This window comes from Rhynchophorus ferrugineus, unplaced genomic scaffold (assembly GCF_030347505.1).
Source record: "Rhynchophorus ferrugineus isolate W39M unplaced genomic scaffold, kcgeb_rfMv2 rfM8, whole genome shotgun sequence".
Taxonomy (NCBI): domain Eukaryota; kingdom Metazoa; phylum Arthropoda; class Insecta; order Coleoptera; family Curculionidae; genus Rhynchophorus; species Rhynchophorus ferrugineus.
In genome coordinates, this window is record NW_027472587.1 from 15,126,426 (window position 1) to 15,149,492 (window position 23,067).

General features: G+C 33.8%; 1 protein-coding gene across 2 annotated transcripts in view; it reads left to right on the top strand.

Moving 5' to 3' along the window:
* The window catches only part of LOC143200758 (5-oxoprolinase), a 134,368-nt gene that overhangs the window by 5,508 nt on the left and 105,793 nt on the right, over positions 1–23,067 (top strand). For both annotated transcript variants that reach the window (XM_076411367.1, XM_076411368.1), the window contains exons 6-14: positions 776–986; positions 3,573–3,822; positions 13,314–13,521; positions 15,006–15,179; positions 15,234–15,421; positions 15,475–15,637; positions 15,691–15,883; positions 15,939–16,196; positions 16,256–16,520. In XM_076411367.1, the coding sequence (XP_076267482.1) occupies positions 776–986; positions 3,573–3,822; positions 13,314–13,521; positions 15,006–15,179; positions 15,234–15,421; positions 15,475–15,637; positions 15,691–15,883; positions 15,939–16,196; positions 16,256–16,520 (1,910 nt within the window). The remainder of the gene's footprint in view (positions 1–775; positions 987–3,572; positions 3,823–13,313; positions 13,522–15,005; positions 15,180–15,233; positions 15,422–15,474; positions 15,638–15,690; positions 15,884–15,938; positions 16,197–16,255; positions 16,521–23,067) is intronic.

Here is a 23,067-nt window from a genome sequence, read left to right on the forward strand (position 1 = left end):
TCCTCCTATATGACTTATTCTATAAGTCATGAAACAGGCAACCATTTGAAGGTCTTTGAAGACCAAGCTTTGTTTCTCTTTTGTTTCGGATTCATAGACGAAGCTATGTCGATTTTGGTAGCTTTTGGTTGTACTTTTTACATTATATTACGTTTTTTTCACGTTGAATTGATCATGCAATATCTATTTGATGCTTACCATAAAGTATCCAAGGATGTCCTAATCACCGATATGTCACACAACGATCTTGCTATGTAAGATGACGTACAGCATTAATGTTTTGTGGCACAACAATCAATTTTAGACAATATTCTCGGAATTTGTTCTGGCGCTAGACTTGGCCATGGTCAATGACGTTATGTTAATTTTTAATAGTACTGCAGAATAGCGTTTTGTTATGTATACAGAATTAAGTTCATAGTTTTAAATTTATATTGATTGAACTTTTAATTCGAATTATGAAGAATTGTGAATTTTGAAATCAGATGCATCGGCATACTGCTGTCTTGAAAAGTCACGAAAAATAATATTTTCGAGTTAATTTTTTTTAACAAGATATTCCGAAGAATGTTATGTTCAATAATTCCAAAAATTGCACATGTATTTTTGATCATTATTATTACTTAGAGACAACGAATTACAAAGGAGATGCATTGTCTTGAAGGTTATAATCTCACCCAGTTCATTTTTATAACAGGATGTTCCGAAGGATGTTATATTCTGGTTATATTCACTGGTTATGTGATTTTATATTGATTCAAATGGTTTGTTCAAGGTGTTGTTGGATATGCCGTCACCACTTGGCAAAAGGAAACCGATTTGCCAGTTATTGGGTTCGATATGGGGGGTACTTCAACCGATGTATCGAGGTTCGCGGGTACTTACGAACACGTCTACGAAAGCACCACCGCTGGAGTCACTATACAAGCACCTCAGCTGGACGTCAACACGGTAGCGGCCGGTGGTGGCTCCATGCTCTTCTTCAGGTTTGTTTTATTGATATAAATTAGATATTAATCTAGAAGAACTCATTGGTACTTATTTAGTGTCTGGGGTAATTATGTTCACTTATTAACACTTTTAATAACAATTAGTGATCGCCGGCTGGTCGAAATTTGACCATAATTTATAAAGTTAATAATTTTTCTCCTAAAATAGACTAAAAAGAATAACTTAAAAATTATATGTTAATATTACTAGAACTTATTTTGACAGTATTTTCAATATACGATCAGAAATGTATTTGATATATAACATGAATAAAATTAATGCCAAAAATATAAATAAGCCTAAAAATTCTTCCACTATATGAGCTTTAACTGTCCCAAGTTTCACACCTCCTGGTGGCCCCGCTTTCTTCAAAAAGGGAAGGAACATCTTCGCTAAGCAGATTAATCTATATAGACTATTCAAAACAGTAGTGACACGGGAGACCTGTCAAAACGTCGCAATGTTGCCGCAGTAACTCTGAGTTTTAGTACATTTTGGCTCTGACATAACAACATTTTAATATAAATAACATAATGAAGTAAAAATATTATGTATTATAATTTATTTTAACATTATAGTACATCTAATGCACATATTATCGAAGAACTTAATACTACAATTAATTATACAGCCACAATAATTTATAGGTTAGAGTTGTTTCATTATATATACAGTGAACTTTTTTCCACATTAGTATAGGTAGCGTTCTAGGCGCGTTTTTTATGTAGTGGTATCCTCTCTAAAGGCCTAATCCACCTAATTAACAATTGTATATCTGAGTAATGTATTTTACTTTCATTAGAGAGCATATTTATGTATTACATTTAGTTCTTGTTTACTTCGATGCAATGTTTCCTTGTAAAGTCATTATGATATTACTATATTTCTCTTTAGTTTGTCCTTTTACTACCTGTATACATCTTTCTTGATAAAACTACATTTAATCACTGCATTCTCCTTAATGACAATATCTGCAAAGCAGTTAGTATTATTTTTCTCCTCATACATGTTAACCAAATGTTCATGTATATTCTAAAAAATAACACACATGCTTATAAAGCTTCCATTAGTTGTTTCCTGTTTCATCACCCTGTCTTGGCAATTGTCTGCATTGAATCATAAACAAACCTTCATTAAGTTTTATTCAATCATTGTCACTTTCAGAAACACTAATCAACGTAATAACTAAGCTGTTTATTTCCAATTTATCGAAAACTTGCTCAATACTCCACCATTTGTCAATTTCTTCTTCAATGTGTTTGATCGAGCTCAAGCAAACTGAAGGTGTTATTTTCGACAATCCCTCTTTCCATAAATCCAGACAGTTCTGGTTTGAATAGTCTTCTCGACCTAAATGTCTATTGCAATACCCCATATCAACTCAATTGGATTAAATATGCAGTGGAGGAAGACATAATTCGGTGGTCATAACGTTCAGTAATCTGATCTACCATTGATCTTTTCTCAGGATTATTTCTAAAAAAGTAAATTACGTAAATTGCAATTAAATATTTCATATATATTTACCGAGCAACCATTTGAAATAGTTTATTCTTTAATATGATTTCCTCGAAACCTCTTTTATGTACTTGTAAGCCATTGCTCAATTGCAGCATTTGTTGATGCATTTGTTGGGATTTTCCCATCCGTGTACTATATATATGGTAGATATGGTGCATTGTACATAACAATAACTGATGGTTCCTCCAAGTTCTTTAAAAGCTGATTTTCAAAATACTGCAAAAACAAGTTATGGCTTATTTCTCCATGGTAGTCACCCTTGGACTTAGAGGAAAACAGTAATTCTGCACCAGGAATAAAATTATTCCTGTTTCCAGCATGAAGAGCTATATGTCTGCAATAAATTATTAATAAATGTTATAATTAACAAAACCTAATCGATAGTTATTCCAACGTTTACCTTTTTCCATCACTTTTTGTTGTCTTTACACTATATTTATTATCATCTTGCTATGAGCGACCCAATGTACCATTCTGAAATATTTATGTCTCATTTAAATATATAAATTGATATAATAATTCTTCCTTGATTTTGTTATATATTTTTAAAAATTATATTGTTTTAAAAGTAATCTCTGGAAGTTCCATTAAAACCCTTCGTTGGTTATCTTTACACCACTTAAATCCTATATTACACAACAGTGTATGAAGGGATGTTCTACAACCTTCAAATAGCTGTATATGTTTTGGCTTTTTATGGATACTTTCCAGACTAACAATTTTATCTGGAATAATTGTATTAAATTATGTTTCGACTGAAAAAACTACTTACCGTTTCTTACATTTCGTATATTTGATATCTGATACAGCTAACAACAAGCTAATATTGTAGGGTCTTGAATCGAACTTCTTTAACAGCATTTTATCTCTTTTTAAATAGAATAAAATGAGAAGGATCATATTGTCTGACTGTAAATCGAATTTACAACTTTTGACAGACTCATATTGACACACGAGTTACTACTGTTTTGAATTGACTATATATTCTGCAAACATTTTAGAAATTACACATAGCAGTGAAGAATTATTCGTTTAAATCGACCATTTTTACCCGATGCTAGATCCGGAATGTTCGTAGTAGGCCCGGAATCAGCGGGAGCGCATCCCGGACCCGCCTGCTACAAGAAAGGCGGCCCTCTAACCGTCACCGACGCGAACCTGGTCCTCGGCCGACTCCTGCCCGAATTCTTCCCGAAAATCTTCGGGCCCGACGAGGACTCGCCCCTGGACAAAGAGGAGAGCCAGAGAAGTTTCGCCGACCTAACCCGGAGGATCAACGCCTTCCTATCGGAGGAGAAAGGAGGCGGGAAGGTTCGTAGTAAATAATAATCATTTCTGACGATTGCCGGAGCGCGAAGAAATATTTACGGAATTTTAATAGACCCCACGGGGGAGGGGAGAGAGGGTTGGACAAAAAGAGTACGGGCATTTCCATTATAATTTTCATTAATTTCGTCGAAAATACTAATATATTTTTTGTTCCTTTTACAATATTTCGACCAGGTTTTTTTATTGATCTCTTAGAACTTCAACAATTAAGCAATCAGTATTATTATATGATTTCCGTTATACAATACAACTATCCTGACATGTAGAAAATCACTTCAGTAAGTGATCTGTTGTACAACTTATAACTTATAACTATCCTAACTTATTCTAAAGACTGTTATAACTTATTCCAGGAATTATTAAGTCTCACTCTATGTGTTTATTAACCAGTTCGTATGGCAGTTTGTGTTTGAACCTACGCACTTCACCGTCATCGCGCACATTTAACTGTCTCAAGAGTATTTCGCACTAACACTTCGAATAACGCTCGTCATGAGTTCTAAGGGGATAACAACACTTTATTCTGGAACCTCTGGAGGATATCTATGTTAGATTTGCTAGTAGTACCCCATTGTTCAATACCATAGGTCCAAAGGGCCTTAGTATTATTGACTTATACAGCAAAACCTTGTTATCTAATGATAATTTAGATTTACGCCCTATCAGCCAATATATTTGGTTTGGTTTCAAGTCCAAGCTGTTTGCGTTTCGTCACTATATGTTTTTTTCTACGTCAAACGTCCATCAAAATGCATTCCCAGATATTTAACGTTGTCTGCTTGTGGAAGTTCATCATTATTCGAATTTAATCTGGGACAACTTCTTCTACAAAGAGTGAATGTCACATGGGTAGATTTTGTCTCATTTGCTTTGATACGTCATATTTTCAACCACAATTCGACTTTGTTATGATGAAGTTGGAGGTTTCTTGTGGCTGATATTGGATCCTCGTAGATCCTCCAGTAGTATTTCTTGAGGTCGGTAGTCCATACAATAGATATATCAATGGGTCAAGAACACTGCCCTGCGGAACACTCGAATATATTGGGTGTAGATCAGTGTATTCGTCACTCTGACAATAAAATGTCTATTTATGGGGTATGATTCCAACAGTTGAAAGTGCGTATGGGAAAACAGCGTTTTCAATTTATCATGCAGTCCATTGTGCCACACTTTATCGAAGGCCTGAGGTATATCGAGAAATGCATATCTAATGTAAATAATATTTCCATATCTGCAAAACATTTTAACCAAATGCTCTTCCAAATATTCTGAACTGAACTGTATATTCGGTTTTACCAGAAACGTGACAAAAGTTCATCAGTACAAAACCCCCCTTATCATCGATTAGTTTTTTTTATATGTATTTTAAAGTCTCATTTCACCAGCTAGTGGTTTATCTGGACTGGACCTACAGTTTAACGTGGACTCCGAACCACGGCCCTCGGCATTAAGCCTACTGAGTGCCCAGTGACCAACTTTAGAAATAATCCTGGAAAACATCCGGTCTTACCCAGCCTGGTTACTGGCGTGACTGGGATCATTTTCCTTGTCGGATTTTACACCTGGTTTGTCTAGGGACAATCATAAACATAAATTTACGACTATGCCCATGTAGGATTCGAACCAGCGTCTATCGCAACAGTAGGAGGACCGTCCTATCACCTTTACCACTGCGCTATTAAGCTGGTTTCCTTTTTGCCGAATAATTATAATTATATTAATTTTTTCCCATTGATTTTCACCATACTTTAGTATTGTTGTTGTTTAATTGTTGATATAGGAATACGAGCTGTTCAATAAGGCATTTTCCTTTCTCAATTCTTTCTTTTCTTGAAAGTTATCTGATCAAAGTCTCTGAAAATATTTATAGAATACGGAAATATTTTGTGTTCAACGAGGATTGCTATGATAAAGGAATTGTCGAAGTAAATAGAGTACATTCAGGAGAGAGGGGCGCAGATACTCTAAAAAGGAATATGTTTGACTTGAACAGTGATGCAACGAAATGGATTCAGTGAAATGAACAACTGGAGATAAGAACGGATTCATTAAAATAATGATATATAAATGATAATTCATGTAAAAATAATAGTAACATAATAAAGCGATTTATGATAACCAGTTTAATAAATGTATATATTTTATATATATATATATATATATATATATATATATATATATATATATATATATATATATATATATATATATATACGTGATATACATCTTCTTACAATCAGATACTTGATTTGGTCAAGAATTTATTTTGGTCATTTCGTCATTTCGACTGGTGTCTTGACGATGATGGTGGCATTTTATGAGGATGAAATATTCTTCAATATAGTGTCCGTATGATATCTGTAAGATGCGAAAAAGTAGTGACTTGTGGTGGGCAGTGTTTTAAATAAAACAGAAACTTTCGATCTTGTACAGTAAAAGTCCAGTTTTTTATTTAATACTAATTTCTAGTCTACATATGCTATTATGTCCTTTATATATGAATTTCGCATATGTTTCCATGCTCCTGATGATATTTAGTGTAATGATTATATGACATTCATTGTCAGATATCGATGCTGTTTTTGATAAAAAAAATCTCTTAACAGTTTTCAAAAATTTGTTCAACTAAAATCAACTGTAAGTTTTAAACTAAAATCAGATTGCCATGATATTTTGACACAAGTACGAAGGTAGGATAGGTTAAGGAAGGTGAGAAGGTGGCGACATATATCAGTCCCGGGACTTATTGCTTGATGTGCTACTTGGGAAACTAGTAGTGTACATAACCATATCCCAAAACTTTGAATTAGAAAAATAATCATAACATTGTATCGTAATAAATTCTTTTTCGCCTATTCCAGTTCAAATAGATTTTATTATCGGACATTATCGAACTTCGGCAAGTTTATATCCCGATTTTATACTTTAATTCTTCGATTTCGGATGGTTTAATCATTTTTAAAGAACCCTAAGTGTATTGTAATAAAATATAGTCGTTAAATTTTTATGAAGACAGCCACTGTAAACTTTTATTGTTTGTTTAATAGCTCTCTTCATATTACAAATCGATATAAACTTGTATCCGACAAAGAACAATTATTTTGAGCATATTTTCAACATTAAGCATTCTGAAGAATTGGTACTTGTTTTTTTGTTATAAATAATAATATGTTTATGATTCCGGTTATTCCCTTATAACTAGAAAGTTAAATATTCACTATTAGAGGGTCGATGAAAGGAATAGAGGCGACAAGGAATACGCGGATAGCGTGATAATGGAGTGATTTCTGGGAAAGGAAAGCGTTAAAATAAACGAAGCATGAATACTGGTAAAGTGGAGTTCAATGAATATGTTGAACGGAAATGGAGAATGAGTTTTTAAACAAAAATACTTTTAGATCATCTGATATCCCATATCGGCGAATATTTTTAAGTTATTCCATTAAATTGGTACAATTAATATCAATTAAAATACTTTCCAATATTTTCTACAACTTTCTCTCGCATTTTTTGGCAACATGGTGATTGGCGTGTTGAAAGGACGATGTTGGTTTTGCAATGATCCAATCGTTTGAAAGTTCGTTGATAATTTGAGCTGGATTGTCGTCCAATAGATTTTGCAATTCATTGGTTTTAAACTTTTTTGGTCCTTCATGTAAATCGTTAAAAATTAAACCCGATAATTGAAATATGGACAAGCAGCGCCATAAGTATCTAGAAGAGTTCGAAGCTTTCCATTATTAGCATCGGAGACATGTCAAAATTATCGAGTTCAAAATTTAGGTTATGTTATTAACAGTTTCCTACATCAATACTTCGTATATTGCTCAATAGATATCGCTGATAGAGACACGGACATGTACCTAATAAATTGAACAGAAATTACACAGAAAAATAAAATAATTGTTGATTTTTGAATTTTGATGAACGATTCGGAAAAAATCTTTAACATTTTGTATAAATTTGATGGAAACCCCTACTTCCAATATTTCATATTTTTTATTAAAACGGTTTTTATTTCCAATAACAATTTTTCAATGTCGAGGATTCGCTGTATGCTTGTTTTACATCAATTTTATGGTAAATGAAGCTAGTGCTTCCTCATTGTTTTTTCTATCGACCAATTTTCCATAAAATTTCGTCCAATATTTGAAAGAGACGGGGCGCATTCACATAATTTTTAAACAGCCCGTTTGTTTGATATTTGTTTCCTTTACAAACTGTTTAGAGCAAAAAAAAACAACTTTTTGTAGAAGTTTTAGCTACGTTTTGTACAAAAAACTGTCCATTGTTTATATGTATTAAATTGCTTTTATTTACAGCAACATTTTTTTTAATTTCCTGGATTCGTAGTATGTCAATATTTATGCTACAGAGTCAGCGTTTCATCACTGTTATTTTTAATTAACCAATTTGCCAATATAGGAAAATATTCTTTCATAAATTTTAAATTACATTTTAAAATAGTCAAAATTTGTTCATACCCGTTAAAAAAGCTTGTTTTCATTTGCATAACAACAACATTAAGCGCAAAATTCTAATTTTGTTTCGATTTTAGCTCAGAAGATTTTAATGGAAAGCTTGGAAATTTTATATTAATTTATTCTGTGTATAATTGAAACTGAAGAATTCAGTTACATTCAGTAACAGGGCGCATTCCTTTTTGTTTGAAAGTCGTTCTCTTTGAATCGTTCTTCATTAAAGGGTTGACATTCTTATTTTACAATCATCAAGTCGCATCAGTCATATTTATTAGATAATTTCCCTGATTTTTGTGTTATATGAGGGGTTTTATTTGTATTTCTGATCAGATAACGAGAAAAACAGAGATTGATTATCGAAATTTCATTTGTAGTGTTTGTCAAAGTATTTTGCGTAAAAATAGCATTGATTTTTATATACATTGAATCAGTTTTGGTATCACCTTTTTCATTTTGATGGAGGTAACTTCAAAATACTAATTCTTAACTTATCAACTGCTTCTTTGGTTGTTGGAATCGTTAGTTTTCTTTAATGCATTGGAACTAAACAAATCATTGGTTGCCAAATCAGCATTATAACAGGCCAATTGAAAAGTTCCCGACATACCATAGTAAAACACCATTTTTTGGTAAAATTGTTTTTTTTATTCAGCATAATTCCCTTCAAGGGCGATACACTGATTATAGCGACCCTCCAACTTTTCGATACCATTTTTGTAGTAAGGTTTGTCCTTTGATTCAAAATAGGCCTTAGTTTTGGCGATCCTTCCTCTTCATTCGACGAAAATTTCTTCCCAGCGAGTATTCTTTTGAGATCTGAGAACAGGAAATAGTCGCTGGGGGCCAGATCTGGAGAATACGGTGGATGGGGAAGCAATTCGAAGCTTAATACATGGATTTTTGCCATCGTATTCACTGGCTTGTGACACGATGCATTGTCTTGGTGAAGATCCACTTCCTTTTTCTTAAAATGCGGAAGTTTTTCGGCAATTTCGTCCTGCAAGCAGTCCAATAACGTTATGTAATAGCGGCTCTTGATGGTTCTTTCTTTTTGAAGGTAGTTAATGAAAATTATTTTATGCGCATCCCAAAATACAGATCCCATAACCTTGCCAGCCGACCGTTGCGTTTTCCCAAACTTTGAAGCGGGCTCATCGTGTGCAGTCCACTCGGATGACTGTCGATTGGATTTCGGAGTGAAATGATGGAGTCATGTTTCATCCATTGTCGCATATCGACGCAAAAACTCGGGTTTATTTCGCTTGATCATCTTGAAACACTGCTCCGAATCATCAATTCGTCGTTGGTTTTGGTCAAAAGTGAGCTCGCGCGGCACCCACTTTGCACAGAGCTTTCTCATACCCAAATATTTGTGAATTATATGCTGTACACGTTCAGTTGATATCTTTAGAGTATCTGCTGTTTCATTCAGTTGCAATTGACGGTAATTTAAAATCATTTTGTGGATTTTTTAAATGTTTACGTCGGTAACAACCTCTTTTGGGCGTCCACCGTCTTCGGTGTCCATTTCACCACGTCTAAACTTGGCATATGAATCCGTGATGGTTAATTTTTCTGGGTCAGTGTCCGAAAACTCGGCATCAAGCCAAGTTTTTGCTTTTTTTCACAATAACAACAGTTGCTTCGCTCCAAATGCTATAATTCACAAACTAATGATCCGACAGCTGTCAAATGTATACACGCATCTTTTGAGGGTTAGGGCTAACTGAAAAACATATGGATTTAATTCTAGTAGCGCCATCTATGTGTCAGTCGGGGGACTTTTCAATTGACTTGTTACTGTTTATGTTTATAAAAAATCAAAGAATTAAGTTTAAGCCGATATGTGAACGCTTTGTTGTATTAAAGAAAAATTTACTTCTCATTAGATTTTTTTTAAAATACAAAATGTCCCGAAGGGTCTGACAATAGCAACTCTCAAGACCTCAACGTAGCATGAATTATTTGAAGGGTCATTTAATTGTTTAAAGTTATTTTTTCAAATAGTTTTTATCTAGTGATTTGTTGCTTGGTAAGGGATTTTTGTAAAAAATATATTTTTTATTATTTAAGCTGGGATTCGGTATATTTATAAATACTATAAATAAAAAACGGTTTTTAGGTCGTATAAAATATTTGCAGAGCTTTAATAGATTTTCCTGATAAATGGACGTAGAATATATGGTTTCCTTTATTTTGGCTTTTATTTGTCGGTTGCAGTAAAATGTGACGATATGACAATACATGCAGTTGTTTTTTTTGTATTGTTTTCTGTAATATTATGTTCAATCGCTTTTTGTTGGTACAACGACACATGTTAACGAATTATAATTTCATTATGCTACTTTGCTAATATTAACAACATAATTTCGTAATATAGAACCTGTCATTTTTAAAAGCCTTTCCAATGCAGATATGAATTAATTGGTAAAGCACCTGTCTAGTACATGGGGATACCTACGAAAATAATGGAGTGTGTAAAATTTACAATGTTCTGTTCTTTTTTAAATTTACTTTTTTTCCTGCTGTGTTAAATTTTAAAATTCAAAACAATGTCTAGCAGTTAATACCTTACAAAATTTGCCAACAACAAATATCCAACATTGCTCTTTTGACACGATATCGCCATGTTACCAGAAAGATTTAATATATATATATATATATATATATATATATATATATATATATATATATATATATTTATATATATATGCTAGATATTATTTTGAATTTTAAAATTTAACACAGCAGGAAAAAAAGTAAATTTAAAAAAGAATAGAACATTGTAAATTTTACACAGCCCATTATTTTCCTCAGGTATCGATAATCAATCTCTGTTTTTCTCGTTATTTGATCAGAAATATGAATAAAACCACTCATATAACTCAAAAATCAGGGAAATTATCTAACAAATATGACTGATGCGACTTAATGATTGTAAAATAAGAATGTCAACCGTTTAATGAAGAACGACTCAAAGAGAACGACTTTCAAACAAAAAGGAATGCGCCCTGTTACTGAATGTAACTGAATACTTCAGTTTCAATTATACACTGAATAAATTAATATAAAATTTCCAAGCTTTCCATTAAAATCTTCTGAGCTAAAATCATAAAACAAAATTAGAATTTTGCGCTTAATGTTGTTGTTATGCAAATGAAAACAAGCTTTTTTAACGGATATGAACAAATTTTTACTATTTTAAAATGTAATTTAAAATTTATGAAAGAATATTTTCCTATATTGGCAAATTGGTTAATTAAAAATAACAGTGATGAAACGCTGACTCCGTAGCATAAATATTGACATACTACGAATCCGGGAAATTAAAAAAAATGTTGCTGTAAATAAAGGCAATTTAATACATATAAACAAAGGACATTTTTTTTTGTACAAACCGTAGCTAAAACTTCTACAAAAAGTTGTTTTTTTGCTCCAAACAGTTTGTAAAGGAAACAAATATCAAATAAAACGGCTGTTTAAAAATTATGGTGAATGCGCCCCGTCTCTTTCAAATATTAGACGAAATTTTATGGAAAATTGGTCGTTAGAATAAACAATGAGGAAGCACTAGCTCCATTTACCATAAAATTGACGTAAAACAAACATACAGCGAATCCTCCAACTCATCCCAGAAGACATCCGGTCTTACCCAGCATGGTTACTATCGTGACTGGGATCATTTTCCTTATCGGTTTTTGCACTCTTGCCTAAGGACAATCATAAATATTAAACAATCACAAACATAAATTTACAACCATGCGCCAGCAGGATTCGGACCCGTGACTATCGCAACCGTAGGTCGACCGTCCTGTCGCCTTTACTACTGTGCCAACCAAGCGGGCCGGACGATATTTTGATTAATATATATTGTACCATTTTTTCTCAATAACTTTAGACTGAATAAAATCGAAAATTATAAAAATTTAATGGCAATATTTGCGCTGTTTCGAAAAATGTTTTTTAATAAAGTCAATTCAAATAAGTTTACTACGTTTTCTCCTGTTTGCTGTTCGACCGTTAGAATGATATTAAAAATTTGAGCTTGTATCTGTTGAAAATTTATTTTTCCAAATCAATATTTCCTATTGTTGTTTTTGTGTTGTTGTTGTTTTGTCGAGATTATTTTTGCCGACAGCCGGAATGAACCTAGAACGCATCGGACGTTTATTATTCGTAATAACATTTTTTTCCAGTGTTTATCTATGTTGTGTTTGTTATTTAATTTTATGGCAATAATAAAATTGGGAAAAAGTAATGCAGCCCTTAGTCGCTCATGTTGATATTTTGAAGGGTTTGAGTTTTGAAAGGTTAGGTCAATTGAAAAGTCCCCGGTCTACCATAGTAAAATTTTTTTTTGGCAAAATTAGTTTTTTTTATTCAACATAATTCCTTTCATGGTGATACACTGATTAGAGCGACGCTCCAACTTCGATGCTCGTTTCACCAGGTCTAAACTTAACATACCAATCCTTGATGGTTGCTTTTTCTAGGGCGGTGTCCGGAAACTCTACATCAAGTAAAGTTTTTGCTTCAACTGTATTTTTTCTCTTCAAAAAGCAATATTTTATCAAAACGTGAAATTTCTTTTTATCAATATTTTCAGAATAACAAATGTTCACAGGGACTTTTCAATTGACCTGTTTTACTAGTAAAACAGATATATGGAAACATTTTAAACTTGATTTTATATTTTATCCTTTATGATTTGTTATTATTTTCGATTCCAAAAAAGTACAAACATCACTCCGACAGTTATTTTGGTAGAGTTGCGATTGGAATTTATTCTGAATTAACGAACTACCCAGTTTATGTAACGTGAAAATTAAAGACATTTTTTCCCCGTATAACCGCAGTTCGTTAAAAATTAAAACAAAAAAAAACAGACCGGATCTCTTTCGGTCAGGATTTTTTTTAATGAGTGCTGAACGCGAAAATTGATAATCTGACGCAAAGGAGGATGCTTTTAATTGGAGCGGGTGATTGCAGGAACCGATGACTGTGGAGGAGGTAGCCATGGGATTCGTTAGGGTCGCCAATGAGGCTATGTGCCGACCGATCAGGGCTCTCACTCAGGGCAAAGGTTACGATACCGCAAGGCACGCTCTGGCTTGTTTCGGAGGAGCCGGCGGACAACACGCATGCGCTATAGCTAGGTCCTTGGGAATGACGACAGTTTTCGTACATAAATATGCAGGTTAGTAGGTAGAAGAATTTGATAAAAATCCAGAAATATTTTCATCATTTTACCGGACATTGCAAACGAAAAGATTTATTTATTTAAAGTATTGGCCTTTTGATTCTATACATCTTACTCATATTTATTGATACCATCCCAAACAAACAGTTTGTTCTTTGAGCAAAACCATTCATCGAGCCATTTTCTAACTTCTTCGAAATTGGCCAAGTGTTACTCTATCCCGTATCCCATTGACGCGAAAAGTAGATAGTCGGACGGGGCAAGGACTGGAGAGTATGGGGGGTGCGATAATATGTTCCATTTAAGAGTTTTCAACGCTTCCTTGGCCGGTTTTGCTTTATGAGACGGCTCATTATGGTACTGTAAAATTACTTTACCGTGTCTTTCGGCCTATTCTGGTCTTTGATCGATGAATGCAGGGTTCAAATCGATCATTTGTTGTCGATAGTGATCACTGTCAACTGTTTCAGAGGGTTTTAGCAGTTCGAAATACACCACGCCATTCTGGTCCTACTCTGGTCTAGTTTTAAATTTTCGAAACCACACGTCACATGTTTTTAATGTTAGAGTACGCTCGCTGTAAGGCTCGTTTTTTCACTCTTGTCTCGTTAACAGCGTCTTATTTTATATCCGCACTGGATACACTATACTTTTGGGACTGAAGATATATTATAATCTTCAATTATTTAATTAACTCACAAAAATACTGAGCGCAATCTATGACAGGTACATAAATATCACAAATCTATAACAGGAATTATAGAAATGACCCAATCAAATGCCTTTGTAGGGCAATTCAAACGAACCAATGAAAACAGTTGTATCAGTGCCTGCATTGGTTGGACTACTTAAAACATTTCCTCGGTTTGGCATATTTAAGTGAAACCTTAACATAATACTCTATAGTACTACTGTATTATTCAGCAACTGTCCTGGAGAATCAAAAAAGACAATACATTTTTAGCCTTTTATAGTTAATGATTCAGCAGGTTTCAATAATTTACACCTGTTGTAAAAGAGCCAAAAGAAGAAAAAAGGAACACAGGAATTGATTGGTTCTAGTGTTTTTGTGGCAATGAAATTATGGTGATTGGCAATCAAAAGAGAGAGGGTTACGGACATCGACACTGAATCATAATATTCATGGCCATAAAGTCTGCATATGGTGGGATTAATCAGGTTTAGTGTATTAAGAGCTGTTTAAAGTGAATAAAAGTGTTATCGCAGATATCCACCGACGTCAATTGGGAATGGGCTGGATCCAGCGTATTCACCAGACGTAGCGCCTTCTGATTACTACTTGATCAAATTGATGTATGACTGAAATACCGGCGAAGTGTGAATTGTCTCTCGATAAAAGCATTTATAATGTGAAAAAATGTTCAGAATACATGCAAGCACTTAATATTTGAAATTCCTCAAAAATAATTCACAGTCCTTATACACACCATCATCACGTTCATACCTATACTATTTTTAAGGTATCTTATCGGCCTATGGAATGGCTCTAGCGGACGTTGTCCAGGAAGCTCAGGAATCCTGCGCCAAATCCTACACAGCCGACAATTTCGACTACTTCGATTCCCGTTTGGACGCGCTTAAGGAACAATGCTTCCAACAGCTGCTTAAACAGGGATTTTCTGAATCGAACATTGGCAAGACAATGCTGTTTTTGTTGTTGACCGTTGATTAATCCAAATTTTCAACAGTTTTAGAACCTTATCTACATATGAGGTACGATGGCACTGATTGTGCCTTAATGTGCGTGCCAAGAACACGTTCGGGTACCGGCCATCAACCCAGGCACGGAGATTTTCATACTACCTTCATCGAGCGATACAAATCCGAGTTTGGTTTCGTTATCGAGCATAGGAATATCATCGTCGATGATATAAGAGTGAGGGCATCAGTGTTGGAGCTTCTCCCGTTAATACCACCTACGGTTTTCAGGTTAGGGGAGTGGGTAGGAGTGACCTGGAACAGGAGGCACCTCTGGAAACCAAGAACGGCGATCCGGGAAGTGTTGGCGTCACGAAAGTTTATTTCGAAACAGGTTATCATAACACCAACGTCTATCAGTCGAAGGATCTGTTCGCTGGACAGGTTCTGAAAGGTATACCTGGTGGTTTTCGTGTTTGGAAGTCCGTTCTGATAGGGGGTTTGCAGGACCGGCCATTATTATGGACCAGTTGAGTACTATTTTGGTGGAGCCCGACTGTACCGCTACCATAACAAAATGCGGTGATATCAAAATCACCATTGGGTCGGGTGTGGTGAAACCCATCGGTCCCGAGTTGGATTCCATCCAGTTGAGCATCTTCAGTCACAGGTTCATGAGCATCGCCGAACAGATGGGCAGGTTAGAGGAGCTGGAGGAATTGGTGGGTATATCGACGACTTTAATATTGTTGCAGGATCTTGCAGAGGACAGCTATCTCGACCAATATCAAAGAACGCCTGGATTTTTCCTGTGCTCTCTTCGGCGCCGACGGCGGTTTGGTATCCAACGCACCCCATATTCCCGTTCATTTAGGTGCTATGCAGGAGGCCGTTCAGTATCAGATGAGGAGTCGTGGACGGTTTTATCCTGGCCAGGTTATTTTGTCCAACCATCCAGCTGCCGGCGGTTCTCATCTGCCTGATTTCACCGTTATAACTCCGGTGTTTTATCGGTGAGTCATCGTCGAGACCAAGAGGTGAAACAATGAAACCTCTCTTATTTTCTTTCAAGGAATATCGAGACTCCGATATTCTTCGTCGCCAGTCGAGGTCACCACGCAGACATCGGTGGTATAACGCCCGGTTCGATGCCTCCCCACTCTACCAGTTTATCGCAGGAAGGTGCCGCTTTCAAGTCGTTCCTGTTGGTGGAGAACGATCGCTTCCGCGAGGCGGAAGTTGTGCAGGCCATCAGGGCAGCGGGAGGCCGAAATCTGCAGGACAACGTTTCGGATTTACGGGCTCAAGTGGCAGCCAATAAGAAAGGAATCGACCTGGTAAGTAACAAATTTTTTTTTAAATTTGTTTTGTTTGGATTATATTTTTGTATGTCCATATCTTTTTGTACCTTCCTATATTTTTTTTATATATTTGGCACGTTCAACAAAACAGTAAACTCACGTTATCTAAATTTGTGTCGTCAAAACGTCGCAATGTTGCCGCATCAACTTTGAGTTTTAGTTAATCTTGGCTTTGACAAAAAACAAATCTGTAGTCAAGACGAATTATTAAAACAAAAATAATGTTAGCAAGTATATTTATTTTAACGTTATAATACTTCTAGTGTATATTATCATGTTTAGTTCTTGTTTTCTTCAGTGTAGTGTTTCTTTGTCAAGTCATTTTGATATCACTATATGTATGTATTATCTATGTATCAGCGATTGCATTATATTAAAACAAGCAACGCGCCAAAACAATATTTCCTTATTTATAACCTGTAATTATTATTACTAATATTTTGAAGAATTGATACATTATTCTATATATGTTCGAACGTATCGGACAGCATTGTATCTGTTTTTAACTAGAATAATATGAGAAGGAAAATATTATATCTGATTTCAAAGCGCATTTAAAAGATGCCTTAGACAATAAATCAAACATGTTGATGACGTGAGTTTACTGTTATTTTGAATAGATTATATATGAATGAATATGTTGTTCGTGAGTCTCGATAAAACTCGACAGTTGTTAGACTGATTTAACTAATTTGAATCTTAAAGTATTTCGGGGCCCACAAGGAAGGTCTTAAAGTAAGTGATATTTGCACTGCCACGAAAGATCGACGTTGTTTTTGGTTGTTACATCTATATGGTTGCGTTCTAACATTTATTTTGTGAGCGAAAATGGTCAACGTTGATTAAAAGTATTGGCCACTATTAACAAACCGTAATTAGGATATTATTTGAGTTGATTAATATGCATTGCTCTTATAAAGGAATTGAGTAAAGTAGTGATATGAATTTGACAATTTTCGTTTCCAAGCATTGACTGGCTTTAATATTGTTTTTATTTAGAGATTAACAAATAGGTGTATTAAATATTTTTTTATTAATAAAATACCAATAAATGCAAAAATAAATATAGCTCTAAAAATGACGACGTATGACTATAAATAATACTAGAAGGAGTATCATATATAACAATATACATGATAACTATTCTATACTTTATTTACTATATTTATATATACTGAATAGTTAATGACACACTAGTCACAGATAAAAAGGGTACAATGAAGGAACTTTATTACAAACGCTAAAATGGCTATTAGTTTTTAAACGTCTATGTTTATCGAGAAAATAACTGAAATTACAATTGTTAAAGAACATATTTTATTATATCTTTTTATTGATTCATAACATCATCGTAATATTGGCATTTATTTATTATCCAAATTTTTTTTAGAAAGCACGTTAGTGTATAGATAATAAACAATGAATGAATAATTTTTTTCCATGTTATTAAGCATTCTAAACGGAGTGATCCTACACAAAGCAGATAAAACTACAATCAAAAAACCCTGTTTGTGATTTGTCGATATATCTAGAAAATCATTGGAAATATTTCTATGTATTTTCAAGAGTCATTGGGCAAACATTGGACTTAAAGAAAATGCATACGCATTACGATTTTGAAGCAATTTTTAAATGTGTTCGGCACAAATATTCGGTATTCTGACCATGCCCATTTTCAATTTTCTGTGTAAATTCGCCTAAAGCTTTATGTGCTTCATCCATTCATTCATTTCAGCTTCCTAGTTAGCTTTCACTAACTTCACTTTGTAGAACATTATTTCGTCAAAATAGGAAGAAAATAAATTTGCAGATCGTTGAAAATGTCTGATTTTTCACCGAATAAATAGTACTTGCGGGTAGTTTTACCTGTTATTCCAATTTAAACATAATAGTAGCTGAAGGTCATCGAATACTGTGTGAAGCTTATAGCTGCATGGATTCCTACACGTGAATACTGATTTCGACATATTAAAAGTGATGGTTTTCGGCACCGAAAAAAGTTTTATTCTGGACGGCCTAAGAAATTTGTAGACGAGGATTTGAATATATTACTCGATTAAACCATCAATGGGGATTGCTACTGTTAACACTTAATGCGTTTGGTTTGAGCACTTCGTGAAAAACGACCACAATACCAGCAAAACACAATAGTGCTATTTAGGATTACAAAGCTCGACAGCATATTGTAAAAGAGGCGGAAATATGAAACAGAATCAAATTACTATCGGGGCAATAAAGGTATATCAAAAGGATAAGCAAACAAAAACAATTATTTATGGCTACACATTTTCTTTATATAGCACGTCGGTGTATATATATAATAAAAGACGAAAGTTGTATTGATATTAATTAGATATATTGCTATTTATTATATTTTAATGCCATGCTATAAATGAATCATTTAAAGAACTAATATAAATAGGGTGGCAGATAGTCATCTCAGTAGTCTCTCCAGTTGCAGGCCCGGGCCACATTGTTAACCTTATAACATCAGAAGTTTCGTTTTATTTTGCATCATGTGTAAACGTTGTAGAGGATTACCTACGGGAGACGAAGAGACAGAGAGGGCCTGTAAGAGAAAATGTGTCGAAGAAGAAAGAGACAAGTTGGAGAGGGCTATGGTTAAAATATTTGGGCAAGCCAGAAATTTACATTCATCGTCGACATCTGGAAACAGTACTTCACCCTGTTCTTCGGTTCGTTCTGCTCCCTGGGAGGTTAACCAAGGTCCTACGTTTTCCTCCGTTAACGCATTACCATTAGATCTGCGAAAAAAACCCGTTAAGGATGAACATTTATGTGACAACCTGGTTCCACTGGATCTTAATCAAGAATGTACGCCATCAGGTGACGAAGGACGTTGCCTTATTATGCAAGGTTCCTCCAGGGACGGAACCAGATCTACATCACCAGTGCAGGATATCGGTTTAGCTGCCGGGTACTCTATTCCCGAGTCCTATATATTAAATCCAACAGGAACGGAAGCCAGGCAGCTGAGAAGCGCAATGCCTAATATTAAATTACATATTAAGTGGCTAGCCCAGCAATATTCGCTGAAGTATTACAACGGCAATGGGGAGTTACCACAATTTAGAACGGACGATTATGTTCAGAAGTTGAATAGGTTTCAACAATTACTGGAAATAGAGTTTGGAACACCGCCGCCGCCGCCAAATCAACCAGGAAATTCGAATGAGTAGGAGTTCATGTGATTTCTATAGTAATTACTAGAATAGTCTTTTGCTAATTGTTATCGTACTTGGTTGTAATTATAAATAATGTAAATCATTTTGAGATATATAATAACGTTTTTAATAAACCTTTTCATTATTTGCTAATACACACTTTTTTATTTGATTATTTTAACACCAATTACACAAGTTTCGGACCCGAGCGGATTCATAACGAGAACGTTTCTAAACGTTATTAACTCAGATCTTCAATCCGTGTTTCAAGATTGGTTCTAGCTTTCGGGGGTGTCAACCGACGCACGACCTGCATTTAATATCATTTAGAAGTTGTTTCTGTGATGTGACTCTGCTTCGGGACCTTCGAAAATGCATAGAAATCATTAGAGAGTCGACAGCGACTATTACATAGCATTACTAAACCGTTTGAAGGGCGAAATCGTCGACAAACGGCCGTATTTGAAGAAAAATAAAATGCTGATTCGCTAGGACAAACCTAGAGAAAATTCATATATGCATTCTTAAAATTTTCTCAACTACTGAGGCTCCATAGAAAATAGCTTTCTAAAAAGTGTTGACCAAGGACTGATGTCTGGTAAATACGGTGGGAAGAAACACAATAAAGTTTTTTAATAACATCGTTTACGAAATGAAGAATAATACGTTAGATTCACCCAAGAAAACCCGTCTACATACAAAGTGGGTGACGAATCTTGACCATCTTGATATTGGCTCTATTCCAGACCAAATTTACGAAATATATAAGAACAGTACACAAATTATTTTATCGTTATAAACATAATTTAATAAAATTATTTTAGAGAGAATTGTCTGAAAAGTTGTTGAAAAGTATACATATAAGAATTAGGGACATGCAGTTTTTTGAGGGATGTAAGACCTCCTTCTTCCAGAACTTCCAGACATTGCCTTGAAAATAATTAAATTTTTAAAGGCATAAAATAAGACCTAGGCAGATAAACTATTTGAATGTGTGTATCTTGATGAAACTTGGATATTTCAAAATGGTTCATTGTGGCAATTGGCAAGACGGTAACAAAAAAGTGTAAAGATAACAGAAATTGATGGAAATAGGTAAAAGGTACAACAGCATTCGATTAGATTAGAAGAACAGTGTGTTTTTGAATTTGACAATGAGTTGGAAAGTGAAAGTGACTGAAGGCAACTTTCAGGATATGTGATAATGCTGTACTATGCTAGAAATTCCTGAGACAGAGTGGTGAGAGTGGAAACAACTAAAGGTATGCACATAATTAATTGAATATAACTGTACAAAATGGTATTGTAGAGCGTGAAAGATTTGTGTGCACAGATATGATTGTAATTGTTCAAAACTAAACATGAGCATTAGGTTAGAACGTATGAGGAGAGAGTGAATGCTAACTGTTTTGTAGATATGGTAAATGTATTAGACAGAATTCAGTGACTAATTTTTATGAAAAATGGTGTACACAGATAGTAGCAGATGAAATAAAACATACAGTGATACAAGAACTAAACGAAAAAAAAATGCTCCGGAATGAAAGTGAAGTACGTTTCTCAGATATACAATTGTTAATTAGGTGGATTAGGCCTTCAGGGGGATACCATTACTTAACAAAACGCGCCTAGAAACTCTACTTCACGGATGGTGTGGAAAAGAGTTAAATGTAAACAAAACAAATCTAATCCAGAAACTATTATAGGTGTGTCTTAATTGTAGTTTTAAGTCCTTCGATAATATATGTATTAGATTTACTATAATGTTAAAAAAATTATACCTTATAATAATTTTGTTAAATTACTTTATTTAGATTAGAATTTTTTTGTACGGCAAAGCCAAACTGAAGTAAAACTCAGAGGTAATTCGGCAACATTGCAATGTTTTGACGTCACAAATAAATATGATGCATTACTACAAAAATTTTGAATGGACAATATATATTTTTATTTGGTTCGCTGCTTTTATCTTCTTTTGTGAAATGTAGATATAATTAAATATGCCGATTTTATGTATATGTTTTTTTGCATTTTTGTCTTAATAAAATTAGGAATGGGTTTTAGGAGTAAATATTTTTCTAAATTATCTTCCACGTTTAGAATAAAATACGGTGTGTATATATTTAAGGTACGTTTAGTACATTTTGCAATGCCCATGTTCATTTTACTTTTTTGAAAGCTTTTACTGTCTACAATTTGTTAGCTTTTTGTTTATTGGAAGGGTGATTAGGTTTAGATCTTTAATGTTATATTTGTTTTTATTTGACGCGTTTCATGGATTATAATTGATTATTATAGTTATTTATTTTTTAGTACCTTTTTATTTCCGCTACCTACCTTTATTTGAATCGTTGTTAATAACTTCTTTTGTTAAACGTAGATCCGTATATAATAAAATATGCCGATTTTATGTATATGTTTTTTGCATTTTTTGTCTTAATAAAATTAGGAATGGATTTTTGTTGTAAATATTTTTCTAAATTATCTTCCACGTTTAGAATAAAATACCGTGTGTATATATTTAAGGTGCTTTAAATACATTTTGCAATGCCCGTGTTCATTTTACTTTTTTGAAAGCTTTTACTGTCTACAATTTGTTAGCTTTTTGTTTATTGGAAGGGTGATTAGGTTTAGATCTTTAATGTTATATTTGTTTTTATTTGACGCGTTTCATGGACTATAATTGATTATTATAGTTATTTATTTTTTAGTACCTTTTTATTTCCGCTACCTACCTTTATTTGAATCGTTGTTAATAACTTCTTTTGTTAAACGTAGATCCGTATATAATAAAATATGCCGATTTTATGTATATGTTTTTTGCATTTTTTGTCTTAATAAAATTAGGAATGGATTTTTGTTGTAAATATTTTTCTAAATTATCTTCCACGTTTAGAATAAAATACCGTGTGTATATATTTAAGGTGCTTTAAATACATTTTGCAATGCCCGTGTTCATTTTACTTTTTTGAAAGCTTTTACTGTCTACAATTTGTTAGCTTTTTGTTTATTGGAAGGGTGATTAGGTTTAGATCTTTAATGTTATATTTGTTTTTATTTGACGCGTTTCATGGACTATAATTGATTATTATAGTTATTTATTTTTTAGTACCTTTTTATTTCCGCTACCTACCTTTATTTGAATCGTTGTTAATAACTTCTTTTGTTAAACGTAGATCCGTATATAATAAAATATGCCGATTTTATGTATATGTTTTTTGCATTTTTTGTCTTAATAAAATTAGGAATGGATTTTTGTTGTAAATATTTTTCTAAATTATCTTCCACGTTTTGAATAAAATACCGTGTGTATATATTTAAGGTACGTTTAGTACATT